The sequence below is a fragment of the Leiobunum rupestre genome, chromosome 3, assembly GCF_980474605.1.
Source record: "Leiobunum rupestre chromosome 3, qqLeiRupe1.1.hap1, whole genome shotgun sequence".
Lineage (NCBI taxonomy): Eukaryota > Metazoa > Arthropoda > Arachnida > Opiliones > Sclerosomatidae > Leiobunum > Leiobunum rupestre.
The window spans coordinates 20421796-20438583 of record NC_143386.1 but is presented as its reverse complement, the minus strand read 5'-3'; the positions used below and the strand labels follow the sequence as shown (position 1 = coordinate 20438583).

The 16788-nt window shown below is 38.1% G+C and overlaps 1 protein-coding gene across 3 annotated transcripts in view; it reads right to left on the bottom strand.

Annotated features, from left to right (window-relative positions):
* Positions 1 to 16788, bottom strand: part of LOC149949776 (neuroligin-4, Y-linked-like) — a 213109-nt gene that overhangs the window by 16423 nt on the left and 179898 nt on the right. For 2 of the 3 annotated variants that reach the window (XM_090169294.1, XM_090169296.1), the window contains exons 8-11: positions 16316 to 16595; positions 9966 to 10099; positions 6040 to 6485; positions 3456 to 3707 (exon numbers count right to left, since the gene is read on the bottom strand). In XM_090169294.1, coding sequence (XP_090025420.1) covers positions 3456 to 3707; positions 6040 to 6485; positions 9966 to 10099; positions 16316 to 16595 — 1112 coding nt within the window. The remainder of the gene's footprint in view (positions 1 to 3455; positions 3708 to 6039; positions 6486 to 9965; positions 10100 to 16315; positions 16596 to 16788) is intronic. The other variant, XM_090169295.1, reaches the window with a different exon arrangement.

Sequence of the window (16788 nt, the reverse complement as noted above, 5' to 3'; positions counted from 1 at the left end):
AAATGGTCTTAGACTAAATTGACATCTTTTCTTTATACATTTCTGGTTTTACGTCATCGTTAACGCTTACGGTCTATACATCTTTTAAAAGCCAATTAGTTTGGAGACCAAACTTGTCCAACAAATTGGCAGTGAATTAAGCAGTGGGAATAGCAAACGTTGGTACACTTTTGGGGGGACGAATACCCAACCTTTTTTCAGTTAAGCCCAGTTCACACTATACAATTAATTGGGCCACTTAATTGAAACCAACTAATTGTAAGCAAGACAATTGAATAGTGTGAACAGAAAAATTGTAACCATTGTTCCAACTTTTTCTGTTCACACTGTACAATTTTCTTGCTCACAATTAGTGGGTTTCAATTAAGTGGCCCAATTATTTGTATAGTGTGAACTGGGCTTTAGTTAACTGATTTTTGGGTGTACAATTGAAATATACAACTATTTGAATTGCAACCCATGAAATTAAAGGGACACACCGGCATTTGAATTTAACCAGTTTCACGCGCTTGTTTCCAGAATATGATTGGTCGTTACCACGTGGTAAATCTAGGCAGAATTTTTTCAAACGCCGGTGTGACCCGTTAAGCTGGTTTCACACTCGACGGAAAATTAGCAGCGTAAAGTTGAACGTTGATTCCCATTCGATATACCGCTAACGTTCAACTTTACGCTGCTAATTTTCCGTCGAGTGTGAAACCAGCATTAAGCTATTCCGTAACGTTTCTGACGGAAGTTTTGAAACCATGGACCCGTCGTATGCTTACTATCTAATACGCTTTAGTCCCATTCGACCGAAATCCCATTCGACCGAAGTCGGTTTTCGGGGTGCGGTTTTTATGTGTCCCATTCGACCGAACGCTTTTATGTGTCCCATTCAACCGAACGCTGCTATATAAATTGGCTTTTGCTATGTTTTCAATTTAGTTACTGAAGTCGTTTGCAATGGAGCGGATAGCTAATAAAGGAGGGTATTTATACATCAATAATAATTATTTATTCCGTCTTAATAAAAAGAAAGATACAAATTGCTATTTTTCTTGCCGAAACGCGATGTGTAAAGTAAAAATAGTAACCTAACCTAACCTAACCTAACCTAACCTAAACATGGATCTTCGATAGTACATACCTTATAAATAAAATACCAAATCACCCCGCCAATTGGGCTACATTTTAAAATTCTTTCGGTCGAATGGGATTTCGGTCGAATGGGAATAAACGATCTAATATTGCAGGTACCGATACCTCTACTTGAAATGCTTATTTTGCCCGTATCGCGCATGGTAAGATCATTCTGACGGCTTTGGACCCGCCTACGAGAGAAAAAAATCCCCTTTGCGCCCGCTCCCCTCTCACGTAGTTGTTTGTTAAGTTAACATAGTGACTTCCAAAAAACCGTCAGCCACATCGAGACGAAAATCTGCCGCCATAAGCATTCCAAGTAGAGGTATGGATTCCTGAATATTGCTTTTATTGAAATAGCAGTAATAAACAATTTTGAAAAGTTAAATATAATATCTCACACAAGAAACCCTATAGCAGACGATCATAAGAATTTAAAATAATCCCATTGGAGGAACCCTAATCCTTAGCCCTCGTGTGAACAGTTATCGCGCTATCGCAGCCCATAAAATACAATATGCACGCATTGTTTGGTGAAAAAGTTTGAACTGCGTAGGGTGACCAATTAATTGGTAAATCAGATATAAACCACTAACTGGGCACCAATAAAATCGTTCATTCCCATTCGACCGAAAGAATTTTAAAATGTAGCCCAATTGGCGGGGTGATTTGGTATTTTATTTATAAGGTATGTACTATCAAAGATCCATGTTTAGGTTAGGTTAGGTTAGGTTAGGTTAGGTTAGGTTAGGTTAGGTTAGGTACGGTTAGGTTAGAGTTGGTTAAGTTTACTATTTCAGTTTTGGTTCAGTTACTTTTCTTGACTAGGTGAAGATAAAAATATAATTCATGCTCATTCCATTTTATTTTCAAATAAATGCATAGTACAAAGATATTAAAATGGCATAGCTAATTAAATACCCTCCTTTATTAGCTATTCGCTCCATTGCAAACGACTTCAGTAACTAAATTGAAAACATAGCAAAAGCCAATTTATATAGCAGCGTTCGGTCGAATGGGACACATAAAAGCGTTCGGTCGAATGGGACACATAAAAACCGCACGTTTCGGCGGAATTCGGTCGAATGGGACACCTCAAAAACCGCCTTCGGTCGAATGGGATTTCGGTCGAATGGGACTAAAGCAATAAAATTACATAGTGTGAACGGTACCCACATGGCCTAAAAAACGTAAAGAAATTATTTAAGGCCTAAACAAGATTTTCAACGCCCTACCATATGTAACATAATCACTCATAGGTATGCCATAAGACAATTTTTTCTATGAGACCTTGTTTCACAAGAAACATACAACTAGTGGACGCTAAAAATGAAAAATTCTTAATATAAACCTCCTTCTATAGAGTGCTAGCAGTTGATGCGCTTTTAAAAGTTAGTGACGTCACAGCCGTAGCTTCCGTAGTGGTTGTCATGAAAACTCACGTTTTTTCTCAATAGACATTTAACATTGGTGACGTCGCAGGGTTTCAAGCTGCTGGCACTCTATTGAAAAGTTACGATGGAAACCAAATCACGTTACCGCGTCGCACGAGCTTAACTATAGATTGTAAAAGCCACAAACGCACGAGGAATTTTGCACGTTTTCAAAAAGCACTTCACTAAATAGGTGTTTCTATAAAATACGGGAGGTCACGTGTAAATGTTTTTTCGACGTCACTGTCGATAAAGATTTTGCAATTTAAGTCCACGTGCGAAACTCGCGTGCCAATATAGTACTAAAAAGCTTTTATACTTCAATTTTTTTATCGTTTTTTTTTCAGGGAAACACCTATTCCTTATTTCCTAATACAATGTTGATGCCGATTTTTTCGTAACGGAGTTGGAAGTGACGTAATTTCCGTCATATCCCTTGAACAAGGTTTTGTTAAAGTAAAATCTTTTATGGCACGAGGGACTGAATTTGATCACTTCCCGTAATCGGTGTATAAGCCTGTAGCTTTAACTGTTCTTAAGTTCTAAAGACCTTTTCACACGAGCCAACTTTTCAAATCAAAATGCTGAGTCAGCAAAAATGGTGTACTTTTTTGGTGGATTAATTCAGCGAACTTTTATTCACACGAACCAACTAGTTGACTCAACTCAAGTTGACTCATCTAGTTGGATCAATATATTTGGCTCGTGTGAAAAGGCCTTAAGAAGAATCTTAGGAAATGGTTATGGTATAGTTAATGAGTGATTATGTTACATACGGCTTTAGACCCTCTAGGGGAAATCTACCAGATCGTTACTGAAATGAGCTCTTTGTAAGCAGCCTGGCGAAGAGTCATGGCTCGAAAGCTCCTTGGACTGCTTGGATAGCGGGAAATAGCGTACCTGAAAGCCTCTGGATCCCGGCGGTGGATGGTGTTGCAGTTTACTTTCTAACTTCTCTTTGTCTCTTTGGTAATAAATGCCGGCAAAGATGAGAATGTTTAGTATGAGCAGAGAGCAGCCGACAGCCACCGTCACGCTCAAGGCGGTGGAATATCCGGTGTGCTGCATGACCACCGCCATGTAGTCGGAGATGTTTGTCGTCGGCGTCGAGGACGCGGCTTCACCTGTCCATGACGACGGCGAAGACGAAGGCTTTCAAAGAAATAAATGAAAGACATTTACACCACATATCACAATTAGCCATTTTAGTTACCATAAACCCACTTAATTCTGCTACGCCGCAATGTGTTTAGCGGACAAAAATTACGCGATTAACCAGTTAGCCGTTAAGCGTCTATATTGTTACCGAAAACGTTAAAGCAAGTGGCGGCTTGACGTGAAGTAGCTATTTTTCAATAGATGTCGCTAGCGTCGAAATCAAAAATGAAGTATTTATAGGTACTCCTCGCGTTGATTGGGTCGTTTGTAAATTGGTCAATAACATAAATTCCCGCAATTATAAACAAGCATTTAACACGGGATGTATAATCCATTAAGTAGAGTATAAATTGTCTAAATATAATACTCAACAATGGCTCACTGACGACGTTATCATTGGCTATTTGGAATTTTAGCTCCCTTTGCCATAAATAAGTGACAGACTTGACAGTAAGCTCTAAAACTTATTAACCTGATCGCGCTGATTAGTTTCGTAAAAACATACTAGACATTCAAACTATTGTAAATTACTGTCCAAAGAATGGCGTAATTGCAATAGTTTCAATGATAAACCATGATTTAGCAGGCTCCAATCGAGGGAGCTTTGTTAATAAATAGTTCATCAATGAATCTAGGGATAACACAGCGTCAATCATCATGACCGAATAGGATCAGCTAATTTAAGCACATATTGTTTTTGGGGATAAGTTGAGTTTGGGATTTTGGATGACAATCAGATTTGATCTTCTGAGGTATATTAGCTAGCTTCACTAAAAAATGTACCCGGACCAGTAAATTACTATAGGGCAGGGCCGGATTAAAACTTTATGGGGCCCTAGGCCAAAGTTAATTTTGGTGCCCCCTTTCAATAGCGAGCTAGTCGCTTCCTCAATTTATAATTGAGAAATGGAAGGAAAATTCATTTTGCTGCCAGATTTATAATGTCGTCAGGGGCTAGACGGCAGTCCGTCGGACAATGGGATAATCAATCGTTTTTGGTTGATAGGGGAGGACGCATTTACTAAAATTACCCAGGAAAATATTTTGTGAAAAGCAAATGATTAAAGTTTTGTACTTTTATTTTTTTTGAACCCTTTTGGTGCCCAAAGCACAGGCTTATTCGGCCTATTGGTTAATCCGGCTCTGCTATAGGGAGTTTGTATGGTTTCTTTGTTTCAAATTTCCTTAGTTCTATCCCTGTTGATTTTAAGAAATATCACTATTCCTAACTATATTAATGGTTTTGTAGGATCCTGTGAACAATATATTTCCGATAGATGGCGTTCGGAAAACATAGCTAACTTTTTTTCGTTTTACCGCTAAATGTCCTTATAGACCAACTTTATTGCAGATTCCCAGATACGTGTTTTGTAGAAGAATGACAGCGTTTATACGTGTAAGCGCGCGACAGTCATGTTCTAGATGAAACATTCTAGCAAGAGTTCCTAATTTTAAAATTTTTCCGTTAAGATCATCCATAAGTATATAATATTGTTCCATATTGTTCCATAAGTTAGTCACTTTGGGGAATATATTACCGACAGCTAGTAAGGGAGTGACGTCATCCCAAGAAGAAAATCTCCCCCTAGCGACGCGCTGTCAAAGGCTACGTGTGACGCGTTAGCAAGCGGACGCAAAACGGTGACGAAGCCCGTAATGCAGTCTGTCTTGCGAATAGCTCTCAGTAAAACTTTTGCATGTGAAGAAGGGGAAGTGTCACACTTATGTCTCAATATTATAGACTTATGGATCATCCTATCATGATATCAAGAATTAATCAAGTGAACAGAGAATATGAAGCCGCAGCTACCACTATCACATCTAAACGTCTACAGTGTAATGCAATTGGTGTCAAATTAGGAAGCGAATAATTTTAGAAAGCAAGCACTTTTCGCCAATATTAACTAGAGGTCGGGGACGGTTAATTATTATCCATGATTAAATAGATTTTTGTCGGAAAAAAAATGTAAACAAAGAAATTTACCGGTTAATATTTCGGAAAATGATTAAAAAACCTGTATTATTCGTAAAATTTGAGCTTTTTATCGAAAAAAACGTCGTTTTTCCGATTAATTTTACAAATTTATCAAAAAATTAATCGGATAATACAGAAATATAATTTACTTGATCAAAACGTTTTACGAGTAATTTTTGGAGCTTTATCTATTGAATAAAAGTTAACCATCCCCGACCTCTAATATTAACTCATTAAGGCCTGGTTCTCAGTCGGGCAAAACCCCGCGACGGCTAGCGTCGAAGCAAAACAATTGGTTTTTTCGTTCTTTTTCGCCTAAAAGGAGGCATTGAAACCTGTGGAAATACTTACGTCAGAATTCACCGGAGGCAACGGCGACATATTAACTAGTGGAGAATTCGGATGATGCTGACCTGGTTGAGCTGGAGGATAAGGTGGATCTAAGGACGGATGAGGGTGCGAAGCGGCTTGCCCTCCAGGCCAGTAATTGTGGACCCTGGTCATCGGCGGTGGCCCCGTGGCCGCGTCGTAAGCGGACGACGGCAAATGATGCGATGGTAAGTGCGACTGGTAAGGTGAACCGACGTGGTGCACCCCGAGTCCCGGCGAAGGGTCCGGGAACAACTGTATGTGGCGGACCACGCCGTCGTACGTGTATTTGTTGTCGTGGTCTTCGAGCAAATGGTGTCTCGCTAAGGCGCTTTCGGCTCCTGCCGCGTGCAGTTTCGGGATTAGCTCCAGCCAGAAGCTGAGACGATGAGCGTGGTAATGGTCTCGTACTTTGACCTTGTTGCCTACTGAAGGGAAAAGGACCCCATTTGTAGCTTTCAACAATTTGGCGAAGAAAGTCAAACTTTAATATTTGCGTAATAAAAATATTTAAGATCAACATTTTGAATTTGTCTTCCAGGGCCTAAGGTCGGGTTAAAACGATTTGGCTGTTAATTTATTCAAAGTATTGACGCGATCCTTAGAAAACAAAGACTGGTATTCACGAAGATGGACTTCTAATATTTGTTTCGATATAAGAGGGTTCATATTGGCTTTTTACCATTATACAGGGTGTCCACTAAAAAATGAACCAAGTCGAATATCTCAAAATCTGTTTTAGGTACGATTTGAAAATTTTCAAGTCGTATACAAGATGTAGGGAGAAACCTACTGCGAAAATGTCGATGACCTTGAACCATGTCTTCAAGGTCATCAAAAAACTAACTCCAGAACCGTAAGGGTTAGAAAGTTGGTTTCAATTAGAAACGTGTTCCACGTGACTTTTTAAGTACAAATAGCTTTGATCTGATCGGATTTGACCAATAGGAAGCCCAGAAATGCTAGATAAAAACAATAAGGTCGTTAAGTTGTTAATGTGTCGAAAGCGAGGTTCGGGAGCTGATAACTCTAAAGATACTCGTGTTAGAATACTGAAATTTGCTACACATCCTCATCAGGATTGAGGGTCTTTAGTTTAAAAATTTCAATGACCTTGAACTATGTCTTCAAGGTCATCCAACAACTAACGCGAGAAAAGTAAGTGTTAGAAAAATTGCCGCTGCTAAGCGCGCATTTCTCCCATTTTCATAAAATAAGCCAACCATTTCGACCTTACCGAAGTACCGCATATTTTTCCCCATTAAAGCTTAGTTTTCTCCCCTACTTATTGGTCTCTTTACTTGTTCGCGTTTTTACTCCTCACTCTCTAGACCATTGGTGGTTCTCGTGTTTTTACATAACTTTATTATTTCTAAAGAAAAAACTAACTTTGTGCTAACAAAAATACACTTTGAATGAATATTAGGCTTAGCGTAAAATAAAATGTCATTTGAAAATATTTTTAACTGTTGTTGTCATGACGACCACCATAATGAGTTTGTCTAGCAAATTTCGATGTAACACGAATTGGTTTCGATTTATGTGCGTTTTCTTTCAAATTTCATTTTAACGACCTTTGTGATTTTGAAAAACAGTTCCTCGACTTCCTATTGGTCAAATTCGATCGAAACAAAGCTAATTAGACCTACAATGTGACGTGGAACACTTTTCTAATTGGAACCAACTTTCTAACACTTTAGGTTCTCACGTTAGTTTTCGTATGACCTTGAAGACATGGTTCAAGGTCATTGAAATTTTTAAACTAAAGACCCTCAATCTTGATGAGGATGTGTAGCAAATTTCAGTACTCTAACACGAGTATCTTTAGAGTTATCAGCTCCCGAACCACGCTTTCGACACGTTATCAACTTAACGACCTTATTTGTTTTTCATCTAGCATTTCTGAGCTTCCTATTGGTCAAATCTGATCAGGTCAAAGCTATTTGTACTTATAAAGTCACTTGGAACACTTTTCCAATTGGAACCAACTTTCTAACACTTGAAATATTCGCCCTGGTTCATTTTTTAGTGGACACCCTGTATTAGTATCGTCCACTCATTTCATCTTCTTCGTGTATTCCGACTTATATCAAGGTTAGCAAACGTGTACTTTATTATAGCAGGGTACACGACTACCAAATAGTAGCATGGACTGCAGTCCCTAGATTTGAATTCTGAAAGCTTTCTGTTTGCAGGTTTTTATAAAGAAGTCTTTACCCACTTCCGGCACCTGACCTCCAAAAACTCTACCTCCATCGCGTCATCGAAGTTGGTCATGGCCTTATCTTTAGTTGGTTACCATGGTAATTATGGAGCTAATTGTTTCGGAGTTTCTGCAGGAAGTGGGGAAACGCTGTTGAACACGCACGAGACATTTATTTCGAATCCAAGGTACGAGGTTTATATTATCTTTGACGCTATTAAGGTTCGTGTTCAACACTGCTGCAGCATATCCAGTGTTACGTACGATAACTATAATGATCTAAGGGCACGCATCAAATTAATGAGTGAATAATTAATTAAGTATTAACATAATTTTATAATAAAATAGCTCTTTATAAGTTATAGATCTAACGTTAACAGCAATTTATCCCATAACAATTCAGAATTGGTATTGCGGCGACTTTTTGCCCTATCTTTTTAACTACTTCAACTTCCGTCGATAGCGGAAACGGCTATCTCCATGGATACGAGACGAACACAAACGTGCCAAGTTAATAATAATCAGCTAGGCTAATACCCAAGCCACCACCTTAGGCCTAAGTCATCAAGCGACTTTTGAAGCCTTTTAATTCAGGCGGCCGGGTTACAATGCGTCGGAGGGTGGTGGCATGCCACGCGATCAAGCCAACAACTCCCTACACTAACTATTACCGTTAACCTCAACAAGTTTTTATGGAAGGGGAAACCGAAGAGCTCGGGTGAAAACCCCTGAAGCCAGTGAGGAGAGAACTTGCAAACTCAACGCAGAAGGTGTTCCGAGTTTTCACCCAGTGCTACAAGCTGGGATCGAACCCGGCTCCTCTTGCTGCGAGGCGAAAGTGCTAACCACTCCGCCACTCCACCAGTTAGCATATAGAGCGAAGCTAGCCATAACAACGCTTGTTTTAAATTTTACACGGGCTGCGATGGGTTTGTTGGTGGTCGAAATCCTTAATTTGGGGGAAATTTAAACGAAGAATATTTTATTCATTTCAATTATATTGTGTGTAAAATATTCATAGTCTAAAGCTTATCTCTTCGCGATAACCCTCGTTAGGCTTAACAAAGTTTGGATCCCGTCGTTGAAACGAAACCGGATTTCAGCGGCAAGCTCTTATTTCGATTTTTCGCCATCAGATGGCGACACGCAGTGACCTCTACGTCTTGGGAGAAATCTCTGTTTATGCACAGCCTTTGTACAGGGTTGCCACACGTCAGGGAAACAGGGAAATCAGGGAAAAGTCAGGGAATTTAAAAATAGGCCTAAAAAGTCAGGGAAATGTCAGGGAATTTTAAGAATTGGTAAAAGTTCAGGGAAAAGTCTAGGAATTCAATTTTATCTTGGCACTTTTTGAAGGTAATTCAACTCTAGATCTATGACAAATTCCACGATTATCATTTATTTCCTTGAATGTTTGGCTAATTTTTTCAACATTGCAATAACATTTTTACTATTAACTTCTGATAAAAGTAAAATATAAAAGAAACATTTTGGTCTTAATAAGTCAGGGAAAATCTGTTAAAATGGTCAGGGAAAACAGGGAATAGTCAGGGAATTTGAATCTGAAAATTTTGTGGCAACCCTGTTTGTACGATTCTAACTTATAGCGAGCTAGTATATTATAAACTTATGGTATTAATAATTCATAGAGTGACTGACTTCGGCCAATTTAGAAAAGTGTGTAGATTGAAGGGAGGAGGCTTACTTAGAGATAGATATCTTTGATGAGCGGGGTCGTATGGAGGCCACGACACTTTGTCGTACCTCGTCTTCGGCCTCTCGGACTGTCCACTGGACGACGAGCTGTCCGACTCCGAGCCAGACGCCGGGGTTGGTTCGCTAAGAACAACATTTTAAATTGGTTAAAATGCAAAATGGTCACGTGCGGTATGTTGCGTTAGGCCTTGCTTTATGGTTTAGCTAACAAGGAGAGTACCCGAGGTGTTTATGGCCGATTTTCTTCAAAGTCGGGCGTGATAGACCTATATGAGATATGATATTTCCCAAAATGAGACGTTGCACTACCCATTAGATTTGCCATGGCCACCGAAAATGGTTTTGAACACTTAAAACAAAAATTAGATTTTTTCCTTATTTTACCGAAATATTGTTACAACTTTACCCTGAAAATGTACCAATTTATCCAAACTTGATGAAATTTACCTAAATGTGGTCCAAATTATCCATTTCGTGATTTTCAAAATTTAAAAAAAAAATTAGTGTGAAATCGAGTAAATCCCATGCTTTTTTAAATGGAAATTTTTTGGTTTCAATTCCCTTACCAAAATTATGTTTCGAAAATAAAACCTTAAGAAAGACTTATTCAAAGCCCATAATAAATCATGAATAAGTCTCCCACAGTCCAAAACTCAGACTAAAAATATACTTAAATCTAGATGCAATCAAGTTTTATTTACGTTTCTTTAAGCTAGCCTTAAAGAAGACTAGTTTTTAGCTCTATTTAAGATCTTGCTATGAGACCTAATTTAGATTTGTTTTTTGCGATTTGTTTGAGACTTGATTTAAACCCCTTTTTCCGTGATTTCTGGGAGATTTGATTTAAACCCAGATTTTTTATTTGTAGGGACCCAATTTAGTCCCGCGTTTTACTATTTGTGGGAGACTTAATTTAAACTTGTTTTTTGCGATTTGTTTGAGACTTGATTTAAACACTATTTCCGTGATTTCTAGGAGATTCGGTTTAAACCCATATTTTTAATTTTTAGGAAACTCAATTTAGACATGATTTTTGCGATTTGAAAGACACTGCATTAAAATTCGCTTTCTGTAGGAGCCTCAATTAAGACCTGTATTTTACTATTTGTAGGAGACTCTATTTATACCTGCGTTTTACTATTTGTAGGAGACTCTATTTATACCTGCGTTTTACTATTTGTAGGAGACTCTATTTATACCTGCGTTTTACTATTTGTAGGAGACTCTATTTATACCTGCGTTTTACTATTTGTAGGAGACTCTACTAAGACATTTTTAATGCGATTTTTAGGAGACTCGATCTAAACTCTTTATATACTGGTAAATCTGCCGATATGAGTAAAACTAATATACAACGAGGGTGCCCTATATGTGAGCAGTCCACTGTAATTTATAGTTAAATTCTTCACCAGTTATTGCATGGCGGTCGCTATACAGCCGACCACTTTCATGGTCGGGCGTCCGTTCAAATCCAATGTTAAAATAATTATTAAACACTGAATCAAAAATGACTACTATGTTCAGCTGCCATGCTGGATTGCAAGTTCTAAAATCTCCAGACTTCATGGCTGGCTCTAGATGCTAGGCCACTTTTAACTCAGCTCAGTTTATTTACACACTCATACGGAATAAATTTTACTTGAAAGGAAATATCCTAGTTTAAAAATTTATATATATTTATATTATTTAGTATACTTAAAAATTTTAAACGGTTATTTTATTACAAAAATTTTAGGGTTTCAAGTGAGTTGAGCTTAACCAAAATTAGCCAGCCCATCCCTTATGACCATTTTGTAACCAAGATTCAAGTTGCAATCCATCATGGCAGTTGAACAATAAGCTTTTAATAACCTGTTTAATATCAAACTTAAGTGGCCATTATATTTACGATTACTTTTATTTTAACTTCAAATTGTAACCTCTAAGCAACTTTCAAGTCCCCAGAAATGAATCTCCCCATATGAGACTAAAGTGAAGTCTTAAATGACTCTTATTTTAATCTAAAATTGTAACCCATAATCAACTCTCATTTAAGCCTTTTTCAAGTCCTCAAAATTGAGTATCCCAATATGAGACTAAAGTGAAGTTTAAATAACCCTTATTCTAATCAAATATTGTAACCCATAATCAACTCTCATTTAAGCCTTTTTCAAGTCCCCAAAATTGAGTCTCCCAATATGAGACTAAAGTGAAGTCTTAAATAACCCTTATTCTAATCTAATATTGTAACCTCTAAGCAACTCTCAATTAAGTCTCTTTCAAGTCCCCAGAAATGAATCTCCCCATATGAGACTAAAGTGTAATCTTAAATAACCCTTATTCTAATCTAATATTGTAACCCATTATCTACTCTCATTTAAGCCTTTTTCAAGTCCCCAAAATTTAGTCTCCCAATATGAGACTAAACGAAGTCTTAAATAACCCTTATTCTAATCTAATATTGTAACCTCTAAGCAACTCTCAATTAAGTCTCTTTCAAGTCCTTAAAAATGGGTCTCCCCATATGAGACTATAGTGAAGTCTTAAATAACTCTTATTCTAATCTAATATTGTAACCCACAATCAACTCTCAATTAAGCTTCTCTCAAGTCTCCAGAATTGGGTCTTCCAAAATGAGATTATAATGAGTTTCATCTAAATATATATTAATAAAACTCTTTTAGTGAGACTAAAATAGATTTTATTTAAGACCCACAATTCTGGTCTCAGTTTTTTATGCTTACATAATACTTAAAAATCCTTGATCCTTCATTGAGACTAATTAGCGACTAAAGTAAGACTCACATTTTGGTAAGGGTTGGTCAAAAACATTTTCGGTTGCCATGGCAAATCGAATGGGTAGTGAGAAATTTCATACCTCATTTAGGTTTACATTACGTTCGACGTTGAACAAAATCGGCAATAAACACTTCGGGTACTCTTCTTGTAAGTATAATCCGTTCGTAGTCTGCTTTTGGTGTTAAGAAACGAGGTACCTGGTCGTGCTATCTAACGACCGCTAGTCGAACTTATTTGATTTTTAGCGAGTTAATTATGGTAGACTAAATAAAGAGTGTATCTTTTGAATCTGAAAATTTTAACATATTATATAATTTCGGTTTAATATATATATATATATATATATATATATATATATATATATATTAGATATATTTACGAAAACGAAAAAATTATATTATAGCAACAAAAACACTTATACAGGGTGGAAGCCTCAGCCATGGTCCAGCCTCGCCACTTTTCCTAGTACACCAGGGTACTGCGGGTGGAACACTTTTACAGGCGCTGGTAGGCCACAAATATACCAATGGGATAATTGGAAGCCTCAGCCGTGGTCCAGCCTCGGAACTTTTCCTAGTACACCAGAGTAGTGCGGGTGGAACACTTCTACAGGCGCTGGTAGGCCAAACATAGACCAATGGGATAATTGGAAGCCTCAGCCGTGGTCCAACTAGGTACTTTTCCTAGTCTAAAAATAGACCAATGGGAGAATTAGAAGCGCATCTTACAAATGCTTTTTCGGGCGATTGGATAAGGATGCGCTTATAATTATCCCATTGGTCTATTTGTGGAATACCAGCGCCTGTAGAAGTGTTCGACCCGCAGCACTCTGGTGTACTAGGAGAAGTAGCGAGGCTGGACCACGGCTGAGGCTTCCACCCTGTATAGTTTTGAACATGTAGTTTTGGAGTACCAGTAAAGATGTCGTTAAGTGCATGTTTATGAGACAATTACGTTTTTAAATCTATGTCCTTCTTCTTTTAAAGTACTTAATTAATTTGGTCGCTCTTCCTTTTTCTGAAATTTTTAATTACGGGTAGTGTTTTCCTGATTTTCTCTATTTTCTAGTTTTACCGCCTTTTCCCCGTTGTTCTGATTTTACCGCCGCGAGCGCTGCCGGTAAACGAGCTAATGTAACCATGTTTTTTGAGGCGCGTTCTTCTCGACCAATCAGCGAGCGTTATGCCGTCACGTGATAGACAAAAAATTCGTAAGCCTATTTTTAAAGACTGTCAAAATCGCAACTTATATAAGATGGCTTCCCCTTTTCTATTTAATGACGGCACGCGACGCACGCTCGGTGGCACGTGCTATTTGGAACTTTCCGCCGAGCACGCATCGTGCGCCGTTATTAAATGGAACAGGGAATAGGTGTTTCCATAAAATAAAACAAAAAAAAATTAAAAGTATAATATGTTTTTCTCCGCGTCACGAGCTTAAGCTTTTCAGTACTTTATTGGCTCGCGCGTTTCGCACGTGGACTTCGAATTCAAAAATCTTTATCGACTCCAGCGCGTGCTCTCTCTTCAATAATAACTATAGCTATAGTGACGTAAAAAAAACATTAACACGTGACCTCCGGTATTTGATAGAAACTTTTATTCTCTCGGTGTATCGCCATTTTCAGCATAGTCGAAGCATGGACCAAGAATCTAAAGGGACTCACTGTTCAGGCTTTAAAAAGCGCACGTGAATACTGGGAATTCATAGGAAAATCACGGATAATTTTAGTTCAATGTGGGCAACCTTGGCGTCGCTGAAGTCGATTTCTGGCGTAGTTTCGTAGAGAAGCTGGATCGTTCACGTTCAATTTGGACAAAATGGCGCCGTTGTTGTCGGTTAAATGAACTAAGCCTAACCTAACTTTCTCGCACGTACTGTCTCCTAAGCCCCAGTTCGCAGTGATAGTTGAACAGAATTCTTGAGGCTCTTCAAAGCGGCTGGTGTACCTCAGTAAGCCTTCCGATTTAGGCCACGCCTACCGCGTCAAAATATCGGGAACAGTGAGTCCCGTTAAAATTTTGGTCCATGGTCGAAGGAAGCTTGGATTAATAGTATGACTACTGGATATAGCACTTCTTCATTTAGGCGTTTCTCATAATGCCCACATCCGTACCACGGCGCTCGCGTCTGAGTGGGACAGATAATATGCAGCCTTGTTAGGCGTAAAATTTGTTTTACCTTTTTTGTTCGATTCTAATGTGATTTATGCTGTTTTATGGATTTTTTGGTAAGTTTCCTAGATTTATTTATTTGATGTGGTAGTGAATTAACGTTTTTCAATTGGTAGTTGTTAAAATAATGAATTTATGGAATACATATGAGGAGTTGGGAATTTCAAGTCCCCAAGAAGGGGTTTCAAACAGAAAACACAAGGGAAATTTTTCAAATTCTGAATCTTTTGGTAATAAATTTAATAATAACAACTACAGCAATATATGATGATGTGTTTTTTTTTGTTAATTTGGAAATTAGGTTTAACCATCGATAGTAGATTTTAGAGGAACGGTAAAAAGCCTGGTTTTTAGCCCCCGTAAACCATTCACACTAAGGGAGTCGTGCAAGGTTATTTGAAAAAAAAAACAAGTATCGCTAAGAGTGGACGATACTGTTCCAAAAAAGAAAAAAGATAAACACAAAGTACATTTTTACGCCAAAAGGTATTTTTTCACGTTTTTATAGATTAAATATGATATACTAAATATCAGTTGATAGTTTTTAATGAATTAAAAAACCAAAATTAAAAATTACATAAAAATATCAACCGCATTAGATTGTCATTTTGAAATTTTAAGATTACGTGGTACAAACGACGCGGGGATAAATAAAATGCACTGTGGAAGGGTATCGAAAACCTGTCCTCTTAATTTACTGTCCATGGTTTAACATAACAAATTTTCTAGAGTGTTTTCGTGCGCCTAGAGACACGTCCCCCTGTAAGTTCACGTTTCTGTGCGCGAAAACGTTATTTTCAAAATTTCGCGCATGCGCCAAAGCTCTTGTCGCTGTAGCGGAGGTAGAGTGCTATATCCAGTAGTCATATTATTAATCATTGAATTGGGAATAATACTGCTAGAATTACAATTACAATTTCGGTTGCCATGGTTACGCGGGACCTGTTCTGAGAAGACTGTACGAAATTCAACTTTATAACTAGGCGGTAGCGCCATCTATATTTTGTAAAGTTATATGGCTAAAAATAAATAATTATTAGCTAACTCACCGTAACTTGAGTTAAAAAGGATCGTGTTGACAGAATAAAATTATTTTTAAACAACTTCAAAGGTTTGTTTGTTACGAGTAATCATACATTTCAATTTCGCATCAGATTCGCGAAAAAATTCAATTGCAATATAGTTGCCACCACTAGAGGCAGATGCCGCCACGGTAGAACTATAAAGTTGATAAAGTCTCCTTATTGAACGAAATTGGTCCCGCTCCAGCCAGATTTAGTTGTACCTCTATTTATTCCTAACTCAATGTTATTAATCCAAGAAGTAATTATCTTACTCATTATAGCCAAGGCTTAAATCGATCATAATTAGAAACGAATGTCTTTACCCGTATCGAATGAAGTTTCCCCAATACGTCATGGCCGCTTCCGATAGTTGCACTTCCTGTTTAGTGTAGTTTCTTCCGTAATGGTGCAGGTGGTTGTTGTTGGCCGACACGGACAGGAGAGGAGCGCCGAAGACGTAGGCCAGATCTTCCCCGTGGACGCAGCCGACGCGATGAGAAAAGTCCCCTTCTTCGGTCTGGTGCCCAAAGATATAGGAGAATGTGTTGCCGCCGACTCCACTGGCGAAACTTGGAAACCCGGGTGGTTTTCTTTGAGAATGTCCTGAAAATTATGGACTTTTTTTAGATATAAGCGACGACCGAAATTCCTGGTAACACGGAAGAATGTAGGACACTTTACAATAGCGGCCAAAGGGATAAGTTCCTAAACTGCTAAGGAGATTCAAAAATCGCGAATTGTCAAGACGAAATTCCAGCAGTTTATGAGCTTTGTAAACTTAACCGGGTAAATGGAA